The sequence below is a fragment of the Ahaetulla prasina genome, chromosome 13 (assembly GCF_028640845.1).
Source record: "Ahaetulla prasina isolate Xishuangbanna chromosome 13, ASM2864084v1, whole genome shotgun sequence".
NCBI classification, from domain to species: Eukaryota; Metazoa; Chordata; class Lepidosauria; order Squamata; family Colubridae; genus Ahaetulla; species Ahaetulla prasina.
In genome coordinates, this window is record NC_080551.1 from 2,327,176 (window position 1) to 2,353,396 (window position 26,221).

At 40.1% G+C, this 26,221-nt stretch overlaps 1 protein-coding gene across 2 annotated transcripts in view; it reads left to right on the top strand.

The window, feature by feature from the left end:
• The window catches only part of ITGA11 (integrin subunit alpha 11), a 127,508-nt gene that overhangs the window by 97,530 nt on the left and 3,757 nt on the right, over positions 1-26,221 (top strand). For both annotated transcript variants that reach the window (XM_058156059.1, XM_058156058.1), the window contains 8 exons: positions 6,030-6,128; positions 13,074-13,150; positions 15,549-15,638; positions 15,768-15,858; positions 15,947-16,060; positions 20,178-20,264; positions 23,091-23,201; positions 24,237-24,332. In XM_058156059.1, the coding sequence (XP_058012042.1) occupies positions 6,030-6,128; positions 13,074-13,150; positions 15,549-15,638; positions 15,768-15,858; positions 15,947-16,060; positions 20,178-20,264; positions 23,091-23,201; positions 24,237-24,332 (765 nt within the window). The remainder of the gene's footprint in view (positions 1-6,029; positions 6,129-13,073; positions 13,151-15,548; positions 15,639-15,767; positions 15,859-15,946; positions 16,061-20,177; positions 20,265-23,090; positions 23,202-24,236; positions 24,333-26,221) is intronic.

Here is a 26,221-nt window from a genome sequence, read left to right on the forward strand (position 1 = left end):
AAAGAAAAACCAAGGAAGTCCAGTTGCCGCCTGAAAAAAGTACCTTTGGGACAACCATGACCTGGATGACGGACAATCTCTGCAGACTTTCAGTTGGGACTGAAGAAAAAATCCACATAGTCCAAAGGTGCTTCAACCATTCTTGCCAAACCCCTGGGCAAAGAACCAGATCTTCCTAGTCCTTCAAGGGCCATTCAGATCTCAGGGGGGAATTTGATTCCTGAGGGTGCGGCTGCTACAGAGAAAAAGCACTTCCAGGGTCCTGACAGATGACATTGCTTAATCAAAGGAACTCACAGGAAGCCAATTTTGCCAAATAAAATTGCCTGGGCAGATACTATGGGAGACGGTTGGTCCCTCAATAATCAGGCTCTAAGTCCTGTATCTTCTTACCAACACCCAGATTGCTCACAAAGATCTTCCCTGTTAACATCCAAAATTAACATTTCATCTGTACATGTACACGAGAGAGAGAGAAAGAGAGAGATGATAGAAAGAAACTGGCTTTATTTATGATGGGGTCACACAAATGCATGTATCATTTTATGAATCAAGGGTACCATAAAGTTTGATGGCTTCAAATAGGACCTTCCTTCAGTGGTAATTAAATGCCCAATCAAATGCCCAACATCCAACCCTCCATCACCCAAAACATCCAACCATCCGTCGTACAGAACTTTCAATCAGCCATCATCCAAAACTAGGTACGCACACCCCTTATTTCCTCTATACCAACCACTACAGAACTTAAATGCAAACTGATAAATGCAAGAAGCATTGTAAACAAAATGCCTGAATTTCTCCTCTTGTTAAATACTGGTACATTCGACATTATATTTGTATGCGAAACATGGCTGAACTCATCCCTTCCAGACTCCATCATTTCAGACAGAGAATATCATGTTTTCCGGTCCAATCACAAAACCCGCAGAGGAGGTGGAGTGGCTATCTTTTACAAAAAGTCACTGAATCTAAAAAATATTCAAGTTGCACATAAACTCGCTCTTCCAGAAACGATTGTCTGTGAACTGTCCCTTAACATCACACTTTGCTTCTTGCTATGCTACAGAGCCCCCGACTACGACATTGTACATGCGAACATGTTAACCACACTACTAACATGGGCTGCCTCTTGCCCTTATCCTCTCATCTTCCTGGGTTACCTCAACCTACCTCTTATTAATTGGATAACAAAAGAATGTGCAACTGAACCCATCCATACTACCCTGTACAATGCTGTTACAAACCTAGGTCTTGATCAACTAGTAACTAACAATACAAGACTCAACAACTGCCTTGACCTCATCTTCTGCAATAATGCAAACTCAATTTATGGACTTCAAAAAAAAGAACCCTTTTCCAACAGTGACCACAGCATGATAGACTTTTGTCTCAATATACGCCCTTACAATAATCTCCATAATAATGGTACACTAAACTACAATTTCAAAAAAGCCAACTATGATCTTATAGACACCGACCTCTCATCTCTTGATTGGCAAATTCTATTCTCTAACTGTATCACTGCTGAAGATCACTATAGCCTTTTCCTACTTGAAGTCAATAGAGTCATTAAACTATACGTACCACAAACCACCACCAAAATCAGGAAAAACAAACTACCCATTTCAATAAAAAAAGCTCCAATCCAAAAAAAAAATCCCTCTAGCAAAAAAACAAAACTGGTTATGTAGCCAACTTTAAAAACTGCTACAAAAATATATGCCACCAAATAAAGACTGAATGCACCAATTACCACATCAAACAAAAAGAAGACCTTCTGCGCACAAAATCCAATTGCGCTTTCTATAATTTTGTAAACAACAAACTTAAAGACTAGAGATCCATCCCACCCCTAAAAGGATCTAACAGTAAAGAATGTAATGATGAAACAGTTAAAGCAAACCTCTTTAACACATTCTTCGGCTCAGTCTTTGTTAACAGTAATGGCTCATACCCAACATTCCCCAGTCCTACCAACAATGATTACAACGATCTAACACAAATAGATTTCACAGAAGATAATGTTGAAAAGGCCCTTCGCAGACTGAAACCATCTCTATCTATTGCATACTTCTTAAAAAAGCTTTCCACTGTTATAGCAAAACCCCTAAGCATAATCTTTGAAAAATCTTTCAGGACCAGCTCCCTTCCCAAACTATGGTCACTAGCCACGGTCATTCCTATCTTCAAAAAAGGAGACCCCAGCCTAGTTGAAAATTACAGACCAATTTCTTTATGCTGCGTCACCTGCAAAGTAATGGAATCAATCATCAACCAATCCATCACCCTCCACCTTGAAACAAAAAACCTACTCTCTAATAAACAATTTGGTTTCAGAAAAAAATTATCCTGTAATTTACAACTTCTTCACTGCAAAAACATATGGACTACAAATCTTGACCAGGGCAAAGCGGGAAGTATACAGTGCAAAGTATGCAGGGCAAAGAGGGAAGTATGCAGTGGAGTACCCCAAGGCTCTGTTTTAGGCCCAGTACTCTTCAACATCTTCATCAATGTTGGGGGGCATCAAAGGGGGGCAGAGATCGGCCCCGAGGCGCCTCACTTGTGGGGTGCCTCAGGGGTCTGTTCTCTCGCCTCTCCTGTTCAACATCTACATGAAGCCGCTGGGTGAGGTTATCCGTGGTTTCGGGGTGGATTATCATCTGTACGCTGATGATACGCAGCTGTACATTTCCACCCCGAGCCACCCCAATGAAGCCGTTGAGGTGATGGGCCGGTGTCTTGAGGCCGTGCGGGTCTGGATGGGGAGGAACAGGCTCCAACTCAACCCTTCCAAGACAGAGTGGCTGTGGGTACCGGCGTCCCGGTACAGTCAGCTTACACCATCGCTGACTGTGGGGGAGGAAGTACTGACCCCCAGGGAGGGAGTGCGCAACTTAGGCGTCCTCCTGGATGATCGGCTGTCCTTAGAGAATCATTTGACAGCCGTCGCCAGGGGAGCATTTTATCAGGTCCACCTGATTCGCCAGTTGCGCCCCTTCCTTGACCGGGACGCCTTACGCACAGTCACTCATGCCCTCGTCACTTCCCGCCTGGACTATTGCAATGCTCTCTACATGGGGCTCCCCTTGAAGAGCACCCGGAGGCTCCAGTTAGTCCAGAATGCGGCCGCGCGGGTGATAGAGGGAGCACCGCGTTGCTCCCATATAACACCTATCCTGCGTGGCCTACACTGGCCTACCGTAGTCTTCGGTGCAATTCAAGGTCTTGGTTACCACCTTTAAAGCGCCCCATGGCTTAGGACTGGGATACCTCCGAGACGGCCTTCTCCCGCCGATTGCCTCCCAACGACCTGTGCGCCCCCACAGAGTGGGCCTCCTCAGGGTGCCGTCGACCAAACAATGTAGGTTGGCGGCCCCCAGGGGGAGGGCCTTCTCTGTGGCGGCACCAGCCCTGTGGAACGAGCTTCCTCCAGGATTACGACAACTACCCGACCTCCGGACCTTCAGACGTGAACTGAAGACTCTATTATTTCAGCATGCAGGACTAGCCTAAGATAAAATGTTTTAGCATATTTTAATGGGGTTTTTATTGGTTTCTATTGTTTTAGTGATCAGGCCATGATAATATTTAGTTTTAACTGGGTCTTAATGTTTATTTATTATATTGTTTTAATATGCCTGTGAACCGCCCTGAGTCCTACGGGAGATGGTGCGGTATATAAGTTTGATTAATAAATAAATAAATAAAATAAATAAATGACTTGGACGAGGGGATAGATGGGGAACTCATCAAATTTGCAGATGACACCAAGCTGGCAGGAATAGCCAACACTCCAGAAGATAGGCTCAAATTACAGAAAAATCTTGACAGACTTGAACATTGGGCGCTATCTAACAAAATGAACTTCAACAGTGAAAAAAGTAAGGTTCTACATTTAGGCAAAAAAAACAAAATGCACAGCTACCGTATATGGCTACCCTTCAAAATGGCTACCCTTCAAAAAGACCTTGGGAACTCTAAATCTCAACCAGCAAATGCTCTGTCTTACACATTGAAAAAAAGAATCAGAACACTAAATACAAGCTTGATGGACATTACCTTGTAGATGACCCTCACCCCGTCAAAGACCTTGGAGTTTTAATATCAAACGATCTAAGTGCCAAGCCCACTGCAACTACATCGCCAAAAAGGCTTTAAGAGTTGTAAACTTAATCTTGCGTAGCTTCTTCTCCAAAAAGATTATACTACTAACCAGAGTATATAAAACATTTGCTAGACCAATTCTCAAACACAGCTCGCATGTCAGGAACCCACACCTCATTTCAGACATTAATACAATTGAGCGTGTCCAGAAATATTTTACAAGAAGAGTTCTCCACTCCTCTGATCACAACAAAATACCTGATGCCACCAGACTTGAAATCCTGGGTTTAGAAAATTTAGAACTCCACCGGCATGACCTGAGTATAACTCATAAAATCATCTGCTACAATGTCCTTCCTGTCGAAGACTACTTCAGCTTCAATCGCAACAATACACAAGCACACAATAGATTTAAGCTTAATGTTAACCACTCCAATCTTGATTGCAGAAAATATGACTTCAGTAACAGAGTTGTTAATGCCTGGAATGCACTACCTGACTCTGTGGTCTCTTCCCAAAATCCCCAAAGCTTTAACCAAAGACTATTGACCTCACCCCATTCCCTAAGAGGTCTGTAAGGGGCGTGTATAAGAGCACCAGCGTGCCTACCATTCCTGTCCTAATGTTCCCTTTAATTGTATCCAATTTGTATGGTTATTTCATGCTTATACTTATATACACTGTTGTGTTTGACAAATAAATAAATAAAATAAAATAAAATAAAAAATAAGGACAGAAATGTTTCCTCCTTAGGTGCTCCCTTGGGAATGATTGGAAGTGTGAAAAGTCCAGGAATTTGCGTAGAGCTTTATGCAATGGCCGACTTGACATTCATATACTTCTTTTGGCCCCTCGTTATTAAATAAGTGGATGTGGCCCTCTAATGAGCATTTCTCCTTTGAAAGAATTTTGAAAACAAATTCTTCTTCATCTGATGATTCCAGTTATCTGCTGGACATTCTCTGGGAGGCTGCAAAGTTAGCCTTGGTCTCTGAAATTCATCCCAGGAATATTTTGTGCTAACAGTGAGTGAAACCTGGACAAAAACTAATTTTTTGGAAAATTAGATTTCATATTCATTCAAATCAAATTAATTAAAGGCAGTTGGTATGATTGCCCACCTAGGGGGTAATGCCTAAACAACCTTAGTCAATCTCAGGGTGAAACCTGGGCAGGACACTTCTGGGAAATATTAAGGCTCTAAACTAAATTGAAAAAAAACCCTGAACATTCTGAAAGAAAACAAACCAGTTCCATATTGCCACCATGGAAACTACATAGATGTGTCTGTGAGGTCAGTAGAGGTCCTTATCCAACTGGGTGGGTCATAGAAAAGTTGTGTTGGACTCCTAGAAAGTTCTGAGAATGGAGCTGAGATTGGAATCCTGAGAGAACATTCTGGAAGAAATCTATAGCAAACCGTTTCTGTATCCCATCAAGAATAATGGGTACTGTAGATGCCAGTGGGGATCAAGATTTAAAGGAGACTTTATTCACTGGGATTGATTCTCATGCTGTGGATAATTTCCCATTTCTGCCACATTAATCTCTCAGGTTGGCAATGATTTTTGGATCTGCATAGGCAGCACTCAAGGGTTTCAGGGGCCACCTGAAGTTCTAAAGTCAGTGGATATGCTCTGCACCCTCTTCTAGGGTATAAGTGGATCATTTGGCCTTCCAATGGTGTATCCATCATAGCTGTCATTCATCCATCTTGCTGCTGATCAATCCCTTTTCCGCTTTCCCAGTTCTCAAAAGAGCTAGGCCATCCCACAATGGGTCCAAATTATGCTATTTTGAATCTGGTCATTTGTGCCTCGAGTAAGCATCTAGACTCTACTGTTCTATGATTGTAGTTGCATGTAGATTTACAGGATGATCTTTAACTTGCAATCTGTGTCTTTTCCCTTTCATTTCAGGATGACCTGGACATTAACATAGAATGTATGTCTGAGGAGAAACATTCAAACAGCAGAGTTTGCAATGTCAGCTACCCCTTCTTCCGGGCCAAAGCAAAGGTAACTAGAGATTCCTAAATGAAACATGCCTATCAGCCTAGGGTTTGGTTGAATAAGTCATTCCTTTTCTGCATTTTTAAAGATTTTGGCTGTTTACACTGTTGCTGCTTCCCAGAACAACTCACATCAATTAAAATTTGGCTCACATTCTGGAGATATGGCAAGGAAAGAGAGAGACAAAGGAGGCCAGTATTTCATAGCCAGAAATGTGACATTTATATCCATTTTAGGCCAAGCTGATTTTTTGCTTGTAAGCAACAGTAATTGATGGTTTTGGCCCTCTTGCTGATGGGTGATGTATGTGCTATCTTTCAGCTGTCCCGTCACTGGACAGCTATCAGTAGAAACAGAGCATTTTCTCTGACAGAATAGATAAAATAGCCCTTTGTAGCTGCATCTTTTAAGGCTAATAGAAGTACATTTGGTTTCCATCTTGTCATGAAGTTCTTTCTGCAGTGCATCCTGGATGAGAATAGATTGACAGGAACAACTTAAAGTTTTAGGAGAATCATCAGTCAGAGCTAGAAGGCAAATACTGATTTAAATGGGCTCATACCAGAATCTACCTCTCACATGCCTCCACATAAAAATCCATTCCCGTTACGTGTTATTTTTCAGCAACATCTTCACTTACAAATATAAGATTGGATAATTTGTTGAGTAGCTGAGAAACTCTTGTTATTTGACTGAAAAACTTGTCTTCTTCCTATTTGTCCTGCTCAGAAAAAGGATGTGTCAGATGAACATAGGTTTGTGGTATCCTGTTAGATCTCTGCTAGTAAACCAGGCCCAAAAAACTCGATGACTAATACTCATTGAGATAGATGCCTTTATAAATATCCATTATATTACATGGGAGCTTGGCCAAGGGTTTGTATGCTAGGAAGAACTACATGAGATGACCAAAGATAACTCCAGAGTATGAAATTAAAGGCTGACTCTCTCCAGACATTGACTGAGTAATGCTGCTGAACACAGATTCCACACCACGTAATTGCAGTTGCTTTCCAGGCCAGAAGAGTTTGTTAAGAATTCCAGAACCATGAAAAATTGGCAGATTAATATTAGCTTTTCCAAGTCTGTATTGCCAAATAAGAAAATAATAGGTTGGCCAAGAGGTTTTAACAGCATTAAGATGGTCCAGCATCTCAAACAGTCTTTGGGCAGCCAGTTAAAAACTAGAAGACAAAGCCAAATAGCTTTCTCCATAATCAACCAATTTCATTTTTTTTAATTGGAGTTTTTTGAATGACTGTTCACAGTTTGGCTCCCACTTTCATTTCCTTCTCATTAATGACTTTTTGGGGAAATGGAAGAACACAAAGGTTGCTGAATGTTTTGATTGTCAGAAGTCTTAAATAGCACTTTATCTTCTATGCCTTGTTTATATTAAGGATCAATTAAAAGTTGTAACCTCCCAAAAGTCTAAACACAGATTAAATTTTCGTCCAGAATATTAGAAACTGTTCCAGCAGTAGCAGAGTAAAGAATGCAGATGATTATTTTGTGGTCATTCTGTGCTATTTTCTTCTGAAATAAAATATAAACAAAGTAACAGTTTTGAGAAACTGAAGCTGAGAAATCTGAGAGTGGACTTTCAAAATTCAAGGAAGCAGATAAATTTATTATTCTAGTGTTTCTGATATCTGGAATGTAAGTTAGAGGTCCTCAAATTCTTCAGCTCATCAGCCCTTCATGAAGTTTCAAATTGTTCATCAACCCTCAAGTACGTATTATATAAAAATGATTTAATAACTAATAGTACTACTAATAACAGTGACTCCTTGAAAGTCTCATTGATCTTTGGGGGGGTCAATGCTGACCAACTGGGGAAACTCTGATTTAAATATTGTCCAGTCAAAATGTTGAATGCCAGGCTGCTATAATTCACCAGGAACTTGTGATTATTCCCCATGCTTGTAACTTCAGATATGCCTTTCCTTCCCCTTTCCCCCATCTATGGGCAAACAATTCCCCCTGCCAGCTGGCCCCCCAAAAGCCATAGCTGGAAGCCTGGTCTTGGTCTCCTTTGTGGGACTCCATTAAAAGTGACTCATTTGAAGTTCCATTGGATGCCCGTGTTTTGGAGAACCAAGGTTCTGCTTCTGCTCTATTGATAAACCATGATGGCTTAAGGGAGCATGCTTTTTAAATTATTATTTTCAGTATCCAAGAGCTACACTTGATGTAATGCCAAGTTAAAACAGTTAACCTTGGAACCTGGCTTTTTTGTGTGGAGGGGGGAGACTTTTATTGACATTTTAAGCATTTGTGGAGAGAAAGGAATCTCTCTCTCTCTCTTTTTTTTTTTGGTCATTTCATTTCTGCTGAAAATCAACTGGAAATAACTTTCAGCATTTTGCAGGAATTTTTTTTAAAGTTTTATTGGATTTTTATTTTTAAATATACATCAATATCCATACATGAACAGTGTGGCCTCTGTGTAAAATTCATTTTGATACAAGTAGTGATAATAATATTAATAATATTTGTTACATTAATCAAATTTATGTAATCCTAGTACACGCTTGTTCTAAGTAGCCTTTCAATGTTCCATTTTAATGCCAATGATATTATTTAAGTATACATAGTAATACCATCTTTCATCCTCTAGTCTTTCCATCTAGTTATTGCTTATATTATAGTCTATTAAATAAAAATTATATATGCTAATATTCCCCCTGTTTCTTATTTCTACCTCTATTCTAGCTTCTAGTCAGGCCACCATTACTAATCCTAATACATTAATGCAAATGTTTATATTAAGAGATAGTCCTTCATTATTTGGTAGTTCACATTCTGTTGAAAAATATATATATGAGATATATATTCTCATAAGAATAAATCTCATATTTATTTTTGAGATAAGAAATATCTCATAAGAAGGCACACTATCCTTTTTTTAAATCATGTCCTTCCAGTGTAAGTAATCTTTTGTTTTACATCTCAGAATTATTAATCTGTTCCATTTAAATAGTCCAGGCAGCTTTCCAAAAATCAAAAGTCACTTTACTTCCTTATTCTCACAATAGAGTCCAGTAATCATAAAGTAGATAGTTATAGAACAGTGAGTATCACCATAGTCCTTAAGATGGATGTTGTTTATTTCTCTTATCTGAAATTTTGGAGGCTTCTATGGTATGTTTTCCATTCACCAGTAGATAGCACCCTCAGTATAGGTTTCAAAGTTGTTTTAAGTCTGACAAATTGATTAATCCAAATTTAAAGGGAGCAAAGGAGCAAAGTCAGTTATTCAAGTAGATAGTTCCAGCATTTTATAATGCCTTTCCAGAACAACACTTACCTAGTTAAAAGTCCAAATTTCTATGTTTTAAAAGGTCTTTACCTTTTCTCCCATTAGTTCCTTTCTTTCTGGTTTAGGACTTTTCTCTCTAAGGTTATTCACCACTTTAAGAAATAAGGTCTCTTTTCCTGGATTTTCTTCTTCTGCTTTTTTTTAAAGTTAGGGTCTAAATAAAAAAGGAATCTTCTCACCCAGCTCCAGTCACTATTCATCTACACCGCTCCTGCACATTTCTTTGTTGCCTCGGCTGTCACAGCTTCATGGCAGCCATAATAGCTGCATCTTCTCCTTATCATGGCTGAGAGGGAAGAAGCCCTGAGTCAGGCAGGAGAGTTGCAGCTCTCTGCAACCTGCAGGGCTCCCCTCTTTATTTCACCATCCCTACAGGGTGGCTTTAGCTCCTTTTGGAGCTCTCCAACAGGGAGAACTCTGCATGGGAGCACAGAGACCCACTCCTCACATTTGATCTCACCACGACGTCAGCTGGACATCTCTGCATTTTGCAGGAATTTTGAATGATACAATTGTACAGATACACCCAGAGTGAAAAAAAGGAGCTGGAGCTACAGTGTGCTCCTTCCTGTTATATGCCCACACATTGGCTGTGTTCTCACAACATATTTAACTAGGTCAATAGGATAGTAGAATCCTTTATCAACTACTATCCCCAGAAGAAGAGAATAATTTTAAACAGCCGTGTTTGCATAGGGTTATATTAACACACAACACCTCATCGCTGATATTGTGAGAACTACTGGCTATAGGTTAATTGAGCCTTGCTTCTCTTGAAGTTGAGACTGGATCCTAATGAAAATAGATGTTCTGTCTACTTTGGTTTTATACTCACCCACCTAACCCCTATCAGCCCTGCTGGAGGGCATGAGTAAATGGAGAAGAAGGCTGGATCCATTGGATAGGCTTCAAAACAAGCCCCAGAGATACCTGAGAGATTAAATCTGAAGAGAACCCTCCTCCAACTAGCTGCATCGTGATGGGTTTTATTTCTTTTTAATTCCAACTTGCAAAAAAAGAGACAGGAACTGAAGTGGAGCAGCCTGGGAGGGCAGAATGGCTTTGCTTTGGCAAGGGTGGGGAACTGTAAAATATGTGAAGGCGAGCAAAATCCCACCAGCATCAGTTTTACAGTGCCATTAAAAGTGGGAAGAAATCACATAGCCGTTGTCACCATCCTGACTTTTTGACACACACACATCCACCGATGCTCCAGAATGTCAGATATTCTACGTCTTCAAAGAAAAACCAGAAAGTCCAGTTTCCTCTTGAAAAAAACCACTTGTGGAACAACCATGACCTGAATGACTGAGATAGGCATCAGATATTCTAATATATGAATTTGGAGATTGAAGGCTTCTTTTACTGTACAGCAGCTTTTCATTTATTTCTAATTTTAAAAAATATTTATAAACAACTTACTTCAAAGCCCTGAATGGCATGCATGCTTTCTCCCAACCCACACACATTTATATGCAAACTATTGTAATTCAAATGTACTCAAAACATATTTTTGGCAACCACTGCCAACCAACTCCACCCATGGCAAATAAAAACACTATTAAATCAATCAAATGCACTGCATCTTTTCCAATCTGCTTCCCTCAAAATAAGATGTAAACGAAGTACTACCATGCCCTGTTTCAAGGGATTGCTAGCCCATCTTCAAGGGGCATTGAAGGAGCTGTGATGGTGCAGTGGTTAGTATGCAGCATTGCAGGCTAATTCAACTCTCTGCCAGCAGTTCGATCCTAACCGGCTCAAGGTTGACTCAGCCTTCCATCCTTTGGAGGTCAATAAAATCAGGACCTATTGGCTCACTCTGTAAACCACTTAGAGAGGGCTGTAAAAACACTAGATGATATAGATAGATAGATAGATAGATAGATAGATAGATAGATAGATAGATAGATAGATAGATAGATAGATAGATAGATACATACATACATACATACATACATACATACATACATTTTGGAAGTGACTTGGCCTTGCCTTTGATATAGAATGCAAGACCAAACCACTTCCAAAATCTATTATCTCTATCTATCTATCTATCTATCTATCTATCTATCTATCTATCTATCTATCTATCTATCTATTGTCTTGGACATACGTACAACAATGCCTTATATTAAGAAAATGAATTGTAAAAGCTAAGTACAGTTTCCTAAATATTTTATGTAACATTGTGCTAGTACAATGATTTGTAACAGCAAAGAAAAGTACAATATTCTATGTATGTTTGGGGAAATAAAACAATTAATTTAACTGTAAATTGCAACAAGCCAATCTTGACTGAATTGCAAAAATGAGAAACAGGTTTATGATGAAAAACAACCACAGATTCCAAATGAGTGCATTTGTTAAAGAATCAAATAAAGAAGAGTTCAGAAAATGCAACTAGCTAAAGTTTCCTTCAAATGAAGTTGAAGGATACTATTACAGGATAGGATTTGGGTTTTTTTCTTTAATTCACAAGAAAAAAGGACCAATGTTGACTGTGATGTGGGGAGGTAAGAAGGGACTTAATGCTCCCAAGGCCTTTCTTTAAAAATTAATAATAAAAAGACTTTCCATAACCAAAGGGGTTTAAAAGGAAAACAGGGGCATCCACAGTGGGCCAAAAAGGTTAAGATGGCAGCTGCAGCAGCACGATTAAAGCCCTGGTCCTTTTCATTGGATTGCAGGTGTACTTCAATTACGCAGTTGTGACTGATAACTATTTTGGCCCCATTCTTGCAGACATTCCTGCTCACCAAAAGGTTTCTTGAGGTTCCTTCTAAAAAGAAAGATCAGCTTTGGAGGTCGTCATGCACTTTTGGATATCTTCATCTGCTATATCAGATTGGGTAGAACTTTGCATTATTCATCCCAATAACAGGCTAGGAATACTTATCGTAACCCTTTTTGCAATTATGTTATACACTCTTCCCTTCCCTCAAATGTTAGACTCACCACAGGGTAAGTCTACTAAGAAACAGAGTAAAAACAATCACATGGCCTACCAGCCTGGGACTTAAGGTGGTTCACCAGAGATTATAACAGCATAAGGGTTGGAAGGAACCTTGGAGATCTTCTAGTCCAACTCTCTGCTCAAGCAGGAGACCCTAGACCATTTTAGACAAATGGTTGTCCAGTCCCTTCTAAAAAGCTTCCAGTGATGGAGCACCCACAACTTCAGAAGGCAAACAATCCAGTTGGCTGAATGTTCTTACTGTCCTTAGTTCTAGGTTGCTCCTCTCTTTGTTCATTGCTTCTTGTCTTGCCTTCTGGACCTTTGGAAAATAAGTTGACCCCCCCTCTTCTTTATGGCAGCCTCTCAAATAATGGAATACTGCTAAGTCACCCCCTACTCCTTCTTTTCACTAGACTGAACATACGCAATTCCTGCAACCGTTCTTCATATATTTTAGTCTTCAGTCCCCCCAATCACCTTTGTTGCCCTTCTCTGCACTCTTTCCAGAGTCTCGTCATCTTTTTTATATTATGGTGACCAAAATTAGATGCAGTAATCCATGTGTGGTTTTACCAAGGCATTATAAAGTGGTAGCATAATGGTAGCATATAAAGAGAATACTAGCAGAAGTACTTTTTTTAATGTCCTAAATCTGTTCTGATCTCTACAGGTTGCTTTTCGCTTGGATTTCGAGTTCAAAAAGTCAATTTTTCTCCAAAACTTGGAGATATTTTTGAATGCCAGCAGGTTAGTAATTATTTTTTTACTTTTTCCATCACCCAGTCCTGATCATTTGGTTTTTTTTCCTCTCACCCACCCCTCACAACCCATAGATTAGATTTCTGACCCTTTGTAACTCTTCCTGGTTTCCCCCTTCTGTTGCAAGACAGCTGTCAGCCATGTTCCTTCCTCAGGTGATTTTTTTTCTTTGCCATGAAAACACTTCTTGGAAACATGGGTGTCAAAAGTTTGGGAGGGCAATAGGCCACATGCCGTCTTCTGCCTGGAATTCTGATCTGGGCTGGACATCATCAGACCCCTGCAAACCCTAGTTCAGCAGATACATCCAAGAACGCCAAAGCTACATCTCAAGGACTAGTTAAAAAGAAAGTACTGCAAAGTAATTAGACAATTGTAGAATAGGAATAGAATAGTTGGAAGGTACCTTGAAGGTCATCTAGTCCAACCACCCCCCTGCACAAGCAGAAGACCCTACACCATTTCTGATAGATGGCAGTCCAGTCTCTTCTTGAAAGACTCCCGTGATGAAGCTCCCAGAACTTCTGAAGGCAACTTCTGTTCCACTGGTTGATTGTTCTCACGTCAGAAAGTTTCTCCTTATTTCTAGGTTGAATCTCTCCTTGATCAGTTTCTATCCCTTATTCCTTGTCTGGCCTTCAGGTGCTTTGGAAAATAACCTGGATATATAGATTACTTGTTGAGATGCTCAGAAATTAAAATTTCTCTTGGGGAATGAGGAGTTTGTCCAGTTCCACTATAGAATATTGATATTGTACTGACTCCTACTGACAGTTCCCAGAGGTCTAATTTATCCTTTGGAAAAGTTTTCACATTAAATGGACTTGCTGGCAATAAATACTATTTCAAATGCAAATGCATTGCTTAGGATGGCACTATTAAGAAACAGAGCTTTCGTTTCTTTAAAAATTTGTTCAGTGTACAAGCTCATAGAAGTGAAGTATTAGCCTTGCCATTCACCTAAAGGGAATTACAGTACACTTTTCCTAGAAGAAGCAATAGCACATAGACTTACACACCCCTTCATAGTGCTTGGCAGCCCTCTCTAAGCAGTACAATACAGCATATTGCCCCCAACAATCTGGGTCCTCATTTTGCTGACTTTGAAAAGCTGGAAAGCTGAGTCAACCTTGAGCTGGTCAGGATCAAACTGTTGGCTGTGGGCACAGTTAGCATGCAATGCTGCATACCAACCAGTGAGTTACCAGGGCTCTAACCATTGCTTTCTAACCACTGTGCCACCACAGCTGTTTGCAACCATCTCCCACTCCCAGATACAAACTCATATGAGGAAAATACTCAGCCAATGATATTCATAATGCCTTGTTATAATTTGAAAGCAGCACAATAATATATGCAAACTGTTGCTACCAGTGAAACAAACCATGGGACATTAAACTATGGGACTAAGAATCCTTAGGACTTGAGAACCCCTGAGCTTCCTTCTAACTCTATTCTTAAGCAACAGGGATTCACAATGCTGAGCAATTTTTCCAACTTGGAGAGTAGTTATCCTTTATTTGTATTCTGCCTTTCAGGAATAAAAATACACAAGGGAAGCGAAACATAAGGCTGAAGAAGGAGTTTTGCCCATCACAGCTAAAAGAAAGTGAATATTTATATCCAGTTTTGGCTGATCTCTTTCCAATTTTTTCTCAAATTCTAGACATTGTTTCTTTTCACACAGCATAACTGAAGCTGGAAGAGGCCATGGCAAACCATCGCCATACTGTTGTCAGGAAAACATGTGTTAATGATGTCCCCAGAAGCTGCAGCTTAGTTTTTTTAACTTAATGCAATTTTATGTCACTCTCACAAGAGCAAGTTTGTCTCTCTTTTCTAATAAGAAGAAAAGTTGGTGTGTTTAAGTTGCAACTCCCTAGCTGCATTTTCTGAAAAAGTAGCAAGTCAAGCAAATTGCAGATGGAAAAGATCCCAGGATAATATGAAATCCATAATTCCAGCCAGTGGTGGAAAAAAAACACATTTTTCTCCTTGCTTCAGCTAGGAATGTTGACTCATATGAAGCAGAGATCAGCTTTGACATGCCTGTAATGCGCTTATTAAGCCAGGATAGCACTGGCAAGGGAATGCGCTGCCTCCTGCCAAAATCACCAAGACTTCAATTGACAGAAATTGCTACCCTTGGGAAGGAGACCAGAGCAAATATAGGCATTAATGGCACAAAGGAAAAACTGAGCTGGGTGGGTGGGTTGGTGGGTGTCTGTTTATGAGTTTAACGTCTCATAGTAAAAATCAGTGAGATCCTGTTAGGAGTCACTGCCTCCCCTAGGAGATGCAGCTATCACTTTATGACCAGTCAACATTGTACCTTTCTTACGGGATGGTCTCTAAATGCATCTCTGGTTCCATTTCCACATTTTAGTGACAGTGAAGAACAAGAAACCACGAAAGAGGACAATTCTGCTCTCCTCAAATTTCAGCTGAAATATGAAACTGATCTCCTTTTCACCAGGTATTTTGGATACGTACAGAGTGAGTTTTGTGCTGACATAATTCATCATTCTGAAAATGGTGGTGCCTTCTGAGAAGTGGGATCAGTTTTTATTTTGATTGGGTTCTCCTTTTTTTTGCTGCTGTTCAGGAGTTCCAGCCAGAACTATTATGAAATCGAGCCCAACAATTCTCTGCAGACATATGATAGAATCGGCCCACCGTTTAATTGCACTTTTAAGGTAAATTCATTTTTGTTCTAAGAAACCTATTGGGAAGGGGAGATGGCTTCTTGCAGAAGAGGGTCTCATGCTGCTTTTTTCCTTTCAGCTACAGAATCTGGGCCTCTTCCCTGTGGATGGGATAGTTATCAAGATCACAGTCCCCGTGGCCACACGAGGAGGGAATCGCCTTCTGCAGCTAACCGGCTTCCATGGACCAGAGGTAGCCAGAGTTCCTACTTATTATTTTGGTATTAGGGAACCTCAAGATATGAGGTATCAATCAGATACCTCAAGAGAAAGCACGTCACCTACCTAGCTAAGGAATGCAGGTGACAGTCGGAGATGGCATTTTCCTTCTCAGATGGGCACATGTCATTGTCTCCTTAGTGACAGGCTACAGCCCTGCCTCGCTTTCCCCAGCCACCTACATGCAGGTCAGTGAAAGCAGCCACATTCACACAACATGCCAGATATGGTTAGTTTTTATTGTGTTTTTTAGTTTAGCTTAGTTTTGGGGGGTTTGTGTATATTAGTATGTTGGTTCATTTTATCATTTATAATGTAGTAAACCCATTAAAAAATGAAGCTAATTCAGTAACTGGATTGAATGGTATGAACCCAGCCATGGGATACTTTCTCAGCTTCTGCAAGAGAGAGATGCTTTCCTTCAGGGCACTCCTCAACTTTTGGACCAAAGCCTATTGCCTTTTTCATGTGCATCACAATGCAGGTAAAAAGGAGGTGGGCTTTTGATCCCACTGTCACAGCTGTCCATTTTGACTTTTGGAGTCCCCACCCCAATGGCTGCCCCTTCTCCCTTTCCTTTCCCAGTTTTATTTACAGAAGCGATGACAGATCACTGTTACAAAAAATTGAAGCAAAACCCCAAATTACAAAGCTTTAGCTTTTTTGTAATTTCATGTTAAGATATTTCTTCTGGAACAGGGAAAACAGGCAAGGATTTCAAGGTTTCCCCTTCCCCTTTAAAATAGAATCTTCTCAAAATTTGCCCACGGCAAATTTCAGAAAATATGAATCAACCATTTTATTTAGAATACACAAGTTTATAACTTTAGGGTATACTTAGCTTTGCACTGAAGCCTTCTGAGGCCTAGAAAAGGAAAGCAAAAGAGATCATAAGAATTCTCAACGTACTTCCTGGTTGGCTCCGTTGGCAATGGAGGTGATCTTTCTGGTCACCAACCTCTGGATCATGTTGGACTGCTAAGACAGCGACAATCAGCTGTCCAGCAGTTCGGAAACCCCCCTCTTCGGGAGAAGAAGCGGTGGTGAGCAAAAGGAAGCAGAGGTAGAGCTTCCCTAGAGCTCCTGGAAGATACCAGGGGGCTCGAAGGGTTAAGCCCCCTCAGAACTTCAAAGTGCTCCAGATCTGAGGCTTTTTTCCTGCTCCGGCAGACCTAATTGCCGCGACCAACTTCCGGGACCAATTTTAACTTAAAGAAGATAATACCGGACTGAACAGAAACAGGAGAGCTCTAATTATAAAAGCAAGTAATCAATCAATTCCCTGTTATTATTTTTTTTTTAAGTTTTGGACTTGACTTCAAAGTGAAAATGGCGATCGTTCTTTAATGAGCTACGCAGTTGAAAACGAAAGTGTTACAATTCTCTGTCTACTGTTTATTGCTGAAGGCCAGCTGGAAATTTTTTTAAAAACATTGTAATGAGAAGGGAGAAGAAATCGAGATATTGAGACTGATTTAAAAAAAAAAAAGACTTAAAAGGTTTATACGTAATATTAGCCGGGACCAATTTTAACTTAAAGAAGATAATACCGGACTGAACAGAAACAGGAGAGCTCTAATTATAAAAGCAAGTAATCAATCAATTCCCTGTTATTATTTTTTTTTTAAGTTTTGGACTTGACTTCAAAGTGAAAATGGCGATCGTTCTTTAATGAGCTACGCAGTTGAAAACGAAAGTGTTACAATTCTCTGTCTACTGTTTATTGCTGAAGGCCAGCTGGAAATTTTTTTAAAAAACATTGTAATGAGAAGGGAGAAGAAATCGAGATATTGAGACTGATTTAAAAAAAAAAAAAGACTTAAAAGGTTTATACATAATATTAGCCGGGACCAATTTTAACTTAAAGAAGATAATACCGGACTGAACAGAAACAGGAGAGCTCTAATTATAAAAGCAAGTAATCAATCAATTCCCTGTTATTTTTTTTTTTAAGTTTTGGATCTGATTTCAAAGTGAAAATGCCGATCGTTCTTTAATGAGCTACACAGTTGAAAACGAAAGTGTTACAAGTCTCACTGTCTGTTGTTTATAGCTGAGGCCAGCTGGAAAAAAAATTTTTTTTTTAAACATTGTAATGAGAAGGGAGAAGAGATACTGAGACTGGAAAAAAAAAAGACTTAAAAGGTTTATACGTAATATTAAGTTAAAGAGAAATTTTAAGAGATGGCAGCAAAACAATTAAAGTCAACTGTTCTGAATTTAATAACTGCTGCAAGATTATTGATTGCACAATATTGGAAGAAAGAAGACTTACCCACAATTGGAGAATGGATTAGTAAAGTATCAAATTTAGCAGAAATGGCAAAAATTTCTGCCTACTTGAAAGACTGTACACAAGAAAAATATATATTGGAATGGAGGAAGTGGATTGATTATATTCAAAATAAGTATCAGATTAAAAAATATCAATTAGTTTTTGAGTGAAGTTAGGAATTATTATGTATTAGTTTAAGAAAGAAGGGAATTGATAGTGTGATGGTGTGAAATGGAATATGTTTTATGTTATATTTTAGATTATGTTTGTTAGTTACAATACCCTGTATTCTGTTCTGGGAAGTCTCGGGGGGGGGGGAAGGAGGCGGGGAAGGGGAAGACTATAAATTGATTGGTTGCCATTGTACAGGAATAATGGTAGAATTAAACAAGTTGGAATGGTGTAATGTCGGGACTGCTCGGCAAACACTCCCGAAGGAAAGGGTAAGGAAAGAGGAGTAAAGAAGGAAGAAGGTGGGTAGGTAGGTGGGTAGGGAGGAAAGAAGGAAGGAAGAAGAAAGGAAAGGAGGAGGAGAAGAAGGAGATAGAGGGTTAGAAAGGATGGTAGTGAGAAGTGGGAAAGAGGAGGGGAAGTAGGAAAGCGAGGAGAAGGTGGTGGGGGAAGTTTAAGAAGGATGAGAAGGGAAGAAAGGATTAAAGGGGGGAGTGGCAGTCGAGCAGCCCTGACTGAGTATAATTTGAGTATAGGACTGATTGTTGGATAAGTGATTGTATTGTACACTGGTCAAATTGTGGGAATTATTATGGAAAAATAAAAAATTTTTGCAAAAAAAAAAAAAAAAAAAGAATTCTCAACGTCACTCATCTGGTAAATGTGCCAACCAATGGCGATCTTTCCTGAGACCAGCAACGCCCATAACCAGCCTGGTTCTTTCTGGATGGTCTTCATGCTAATGGAGAGGAAATGCTGGTTTTGGCATGGACTAGAATGCCCACAAAGTTCCTGCTGCTATTGTAGCTGTGCCCAGGCCACCAGACCTCCTCCAATTACTGGTGCTTTGCCCAAACAGTTCATAGGAGAGGAAGATAGGTATTGAGATCACCTGGTCTAATCCCTTCTAATCCCTTGCCCGAGGAATGAATTCACAACTACGCCATCTTTGACAGGCAGCAGGCCAGTCTCTGTTTAAAGCCACCACTCCATCTTGAGGCAGCGGTTTCTATTGTTGAACGAGTCTTATCAATTTGGAAATCTTTCATGGATATTCATTCAAAATCTTCCTTGTAATTTAAACCATTTTTTTTTCTTGTTTTGTGTTTTGGAACAATTTGGAATAGTTCTGCCCCAAAGTGATGGGAGCCGCTTCAAAAAACCAAAAATGATCTGACAATTGTGAAAAAAGTACAGTAAATAGTTTTAAAAAAAACAATGAAATCATGCAGTGTTGAAAGGTATAATTCCAGCAGCTGTCAGAGAAGGTCCAAAGTGGAACTAGATAGACAGAAAACTGTCTAATGGCTCACCATGAGTTGGATTTTCTTGCTATTTGGAACTGAAAAAGGCCCTTGTATTCTATAGTATTCCTTTGTACAAGCTGGGCAGATGGAAGTTATTAAGACCCCAAGAGAAGAGATCCAAGAGCTTTCGTGGCCAAAGTAGCATTTAACAATGGATTGTAAGGGTGTAATCACATTTTTCTTGAGTGATTGTGGAGGAAGAATGCCTGTCTCCTTAAAGTCACAGCGTTGGTTTTGCAGATCCCCTCGAGGCCCAGACCTCAAAATAAACCAAGGCATGTGTTTATTTGATTAATGACTTCAGACTCTCTCTCTCTCTTTCTCTCTCTCTCTTATAGAATGGTATGATGTGCAATATTGGAGGCAATAACACAGACTATCGAATGACACCCTCAGATGAGGATTTAGGCCGTCATCCCCAGCTGGTGAGCCCATTCAGTATCACAGCATTGTGGTGAAGGTTCTGTAGCCACGTCCTGAGCGCAACTGTGCTGTGTCAGGCTGCACAACAAAGAGTAACCCTCTGAAACACTGACAACCAACTCTAGACCTTTGGAGAGCTGCAGAAGGAGAGGCACTCTGCCTGATTACTTTCCCTTTTCTATATAGTGGAGAGTGATATTCTATCTTCCAATGACAGGAAGTATTTATCAGTGGCTAACCAATTACTATGCTTTAGGGAGCGATCCCGAGGTCTGTCTTGCCCTTTGCTATGTGCATTTCCCTATTTTTTGACCACAGTTTATCAGATGAGCAGTCCAGCTTTGAAGGGCTTGCCAGTGATGCTGATAAAATGACTTCCTGGATAGTTCCCTCCCTTCCCAGTTCAAAATTAGCTTCAGTGGTGCTTGATATAAACCTGATAACCTTTCATCAGTTCTCTCATTTGAAAGTTTCTCAATCTTGGTTTCAATATGGGCAACTAAGTGCTAGATGGAAAGAAGATCAAAAAATTGGTATAATGCAAGGGGAGGGAAATTTAATAAAGCAAATTAGAAATCAGACCCAGGAGCATATAAAGAGATTGTACAATGTGTTGCTTGAAATAGATTCGGAAAAGGATTTGGTAAAGGACTGTATGATAAAATGGGCACAGAATATTCAGGAACCAATAATGTTGGAAACATGGGAGAAAATCTGGGTTAGAAATGTTAAGTTTACACAAGCACAGAATTTAAGGGAAAATTTTTATAAGATGTTTTATAGATGGCACTTAGATCCCAGAAAATTATCATGTATGTATCCTGATATCCAAGCGAAATGTTGGAGGTGTGACTGTGATGACGCTACATATTTTCATATTTGGTGGACGTGCAAGAAAATTAAGGCCTTTTGGATAAGAATTTGGTGGATTATTCAAAATGTCCTGAAGAAGAAGATAAAGTTCCTGCCGCAATTTTTCCTTTTGGGAATTATAACGAATTGTACAGGGATTGAGACTAAACTGATTCTGAATTTAATAACAGCAGCAAGGCTGTTGATTGGACAATATTGGAAGAAAAAAGAGTTACCTACAATAGATACAATAGATTACAATAGGTAACAAGAGTTACCTCAGGGTGCCGTCAGCTAGGCAGTGTCGGTTGGCGACGCCCAGGGGAAGGGCCTTCTCTGTGGGGGCTCCCACCCTCTGGAACGAACTCCCCCCAGGACTCCGTCAACTTCCTGACCTTCGAACCTTCCGTCGCGAGCTCAAGACACATTTATTCATCTGTGCAGGACTGGCTTAGATTTTTTAAATTTAGAGGGGTTTTAAATTGATTTTAATATTTATATTTGATATTTATATTTATATTTTTAATAATTCGGGCGCTAGAATAAGTTTTTTAAGGATTATTTTAATTTGTATATTGATATTGATGTTTTATATGCCTGTAAACCGCCCTGAGTCCTTTGGGAGATAGGGCGGTATATAAATTCGAATAATAAATAAATAAATAAATAAATAAAGAATGGATATTGAAAGTTACTAATTTGGCTGAGATGGCTAAAATCTCAGCTTTTTTGAAAGACAATACGCAGGAAAGATATTTAATTGAATGGAAAAAATGGATTGATTATTTACAAAACAGATATCAGATTAAGAAATATCAGATTGCCTTTGAATAATTAGGAAGTATTATTTTATGTAATGGGGGGGTTGGGAAATGAAAAGATTTGGATGAGGTTAATTAGATTAAAAGGGAAAATTTTACTCTATGTTTGGTTTATGTATAACAATACCTTGTGATTGACCCGGGAAGCGGGGGGGGGGAAGGGAGGGGGGAAGGGGGTTTTGTGGGAGGGAGGGGGGGAAAAAGGGGGAAAAATGTTTTTGTTTGTTAAAACATTTTCAATAATAAAAAAAGAAAGTTTCTCAACAAGGAGCACAAAATTTGTACTTTAAAAAAAAAGGTCTACTCTCCCTCCAAACCCTCAAAGATTAGCAAGACTTCTCTCCTAACTGTAGCAACTCATGACATGTAAATGTTTGCATCTGTCTGCTGGAATTTGGCCAGGTTAATCCAAGAGGAGGAGCAAATGCCATTTGATTCTGAATAAGTTGTAGCAATACCAATAGCACTTACACTTATATACCACTTTATCTGTGCTTTACAGCCCTCTCTAAGCGGTTTACAGAGTCAGCCTCTTACCCCCAACCATCTGGGTCCTTATTTTACCCACCTCGGAAGGAGGGAAGGCTGAGTCAACTTGAGCCTGGTGAGATTTGAACTGCCACATTTCAGGTAGCCGGCAGTCACCACTGTGCCACCATGGCTCACAGAATCTAACACACTCATAGGCTTATAGACTCTAACATATAATATATAGTATAGGCACATACTGTCCATATGTGCAAAAAATAACATGGCGAAGATGCTGGACTAGGAATGGAAAAGCCTACCAGGTTTAGTTCCCTCCTCAACCTTAGAAGCTCTTTGGGAGACTGTGGGCCATTCACTCTCTCCAGTCTGGTAGATGAGGGTCCACAACCTTCACTGATCATTATTCATATATTCTGTTCACCAGTGGTGGGCTCCAACCAGTTTTACCACCGGTTCGCTTCGTGCACATGCTTTTCACGCGATCGCACAAACTGTCAGATGACCTCACCCACAGCCTCATGTAGTTGGCCTCAGATAAATGTTCAGATGAGTTCATGCAGCCATTTTGAAGGAAATTTCATCAGTCAAAGAACTTCCAGGTTAAAGGGGGGAAAATGGGCCAATATCTTACATTCCACCAACCTTCACTTGTCTTTTTTGTTCCAGAACTACAGTAATTGTGACGTGATTTCAATTGACTGCAGTGTGAATCTGGCTGCCAATCAAGAAGTCAGCTTTCTCTTATATGGAAATTTGTGGATGAGGACCCTAGGAGTGGTATGGACAAGATGCAAATTGCCCTCTTTGCTAGCAGCCAACACAAGCAATGGGCGTTGGGTCCTGCTCTTCCAGGCCATGCTTCCTCCTGTGGGTGGGGCGATGGACAGATTTTTACCTTCCACACTAACTTGTCTTCCAGTGATAATAATAGTTCTCCCAAAGCAAGAGTTCTTAGTCCAGCTGGGGAACAAGCCTTTCCAGAGTCTGCATTCGTTGCTGGCTAACTGCAAAGAGAGAATCTGGTCCTAGCAGGAACAGCTGGGATTTAAGATGAACATAACTTCAAGGAAATTTAAAATGAGATTATATTTCAAAGAAAGAAGTATGTGATTCTCTACCACTGAAAAAATTAGTAGGGTAAAAATGGAAGCAGTCTTGAAATTGGCAAGAAAGTAGCTGGAATCCTTCATGGAACTGAAAAGTCTCACCAGTGATGTCCTATTTTACAGATTTTATATATTTCCCCAATCACAAGATACTCCTTACCCCTGCCTTTCCTTATCTCCCAAGTCACAGTCCCTCTATAACAGGGATGTCAAACTTGTGTTGTGTTGTCATGGCAGCGTCATATGACATATCTGGATTTCACCCCCCCCCTGCGCTAAACTGGGCTTGGGCATGGCCAGCATGTGATGCATCCAGCCCATGGGCCGCGGGTTTTACAGCCCTGCTCATCAAGCCACATTGAGAGACTAGGAAAGAATTATGAAGAGCAAACCGGGTATTTTGCTGCCCTCCTCTTATGTCAGGAGGCAAAATTCTTCTGGATGTGATCAGTGCGTTGATCCAAAAGAGCATTCTAGCTTCTGTAGGCAATAATTAATTAGAGTGAATCAATTCTGACTAAATTAGGTGGCCTGTCTCCCTATTAGGACATGTTCATATATGGCTCTAAGCAATGGTTTGTTGGTTTGGGTCTGTATATTGTGTGAACTTAATATTTATGGTTTCTTCTACCAAGCTATAGTTAAAATCAAACATGACTTAGCATTATGTGTGAAGAGAGCTACTGATACTCTCCTATCTGTCCAGCTGAAATTCAAGACCCTGAGATTCATCTTCAATGCTGCCTTGCAGAGAGGGTTTCGTAGTGCCTTTGTCTTCAGGGAGGAGGATCCTAGTCGCCAGGTAAGCCTGTAGCTCACGGGTCCTCTTCTCACTTGCTCCAGTCAACTTGACTCTTTGGAGGTCATACACACCTTAAGATGCTAATGGAAACTGAAGCTCAACTTTGGGATTATAGGAATCTGTGAACTCTAGTTTTCACATTTCTTCTGATCCTGACCTTAGGTTGTCACCAATGGTTTAAAAAATGGAGTATTTCTTTCCAGGCCACCCAGAGAGGAAGAGACAAAAAAGTCAAGACTGCACTCAAAAAGCTGCCTCTTCTTTTAAATGTGCCATATGTATAAAAAATGGGCAGGGCTTTGACAAGAGGCTTGTGGCTGAATTATTTGACTAGTCCACATGCTCTTCTCTGCACTGGCCCTCTCTTCTCTCATTCAGGGGTGTAACTCATCTTGCTACTGATGAGTTTAATATGCATTCAGCTCTAACTTCTTGCCCTTTGGAGAAACCTGGCTTCAGTTGTCATTCTGGCATTAGTAACAGCAGCCAAGCAATTTCTTAACACGATGAAGCTTCCAAGTCTTTCTGTTATTGATAATAACAATCTTGTCATTATTAACAAGAAAGAAAATTAAAGTGGAATAATAGCATTACTTACTCAGCTTCCTTGAAAAGATCTGATTCCAAAACAGCTGGATATAAAGTTTGTAACAAATTCATAAATTGTGGTACATTATAATCTGCATGAAGGACTAGAATAAAACGGATGATTATTTCAGCCATTCATCAGCTGCATATCCTCAGTGGATGTGTGGTTTTGAACAGCAATGTGTATGTGTCATCTATGTGGAAGTTCAAAACCCCCAGAGGACAATGTGTTGCCAACCTTTAACCAAACAAATAGGCTGTGCTGTGAGATCTAATGTTGAGGAGCACCTCATCTGAGAAATGAAGAATGATTTGTGGGAGAACAATGGATTTGAACATTTTTAATTCTGAAACAGATCGCTGAAGTAATGAATGTACAGAAACCGAGTGGAACTTAGCATAGCATTGCATATCTTTTAACTTCCCTTTCTGGGGTTTGAGGTAGTTTACGAGTTAATGGCCACCATGACAATCAGGGGCTTCTCCCAGGTCATCACTGGCCTGATCAACACAGCAACACCTTTCCTCAAAGCAGAATAAATTGATATTGTTTGGGGATGACCTTTCCATGGACCTTTCCACTTAACTCATGATAATGGATTTAACCATATCAAAGAATTAGGGAAGGCTGGTGGCTCATTAACATTACCATGTCAGTGAGCCACCAGCCTTCCTGAGTGCTTTGATAGCCCTGGTTAAATCCATGCAGACACCAGATTGAACTGGAGGGTTTCTGATTAGCACTTCAGGAATTTCCAAACAATTGGGAACTCTGTTGACTAATCTCTGATCAATCGCAGTGACCTGGATGTTTGATAGGATTGCCTGAGTTATCTTTAGCTCTCCATTGATCTCTGGCAACTCTTTGCTTTTCTGAAGAATTGAAAATGAAGCAAACAGAGACCCCTAGAACGATGTTGGTGGGAAATGAAGTTGAATCTGAGGCATATGAATCAAGCCTACTCTCTAGTGATCAGGGCGTTGAAATGTAACTCCCCCACCCTTATGACATCTGCAGGAGACCATCAGCCAGCTTCATTGTTCATAACAACCCAGGCCCTTTTAAGTAATGGTAGGTTGGAACAGCCAGTTAGACTAAATGTGCAAACATCTGGCCAGTAATCTCCTAGATTAAATCACTCGTACTTTTTTCAAAATGAAAGCTGGATCAGCAGGATTATGAGGTGACACAGGATACATCTAGCAACCTTCACTGAGCTTTAGGATCTTGAGGGCATAAATTCCATCCCTTGTGAACTTGACTCCTATTCCTTCTGGCTGAGGGATCAAGAAGGGAAAAA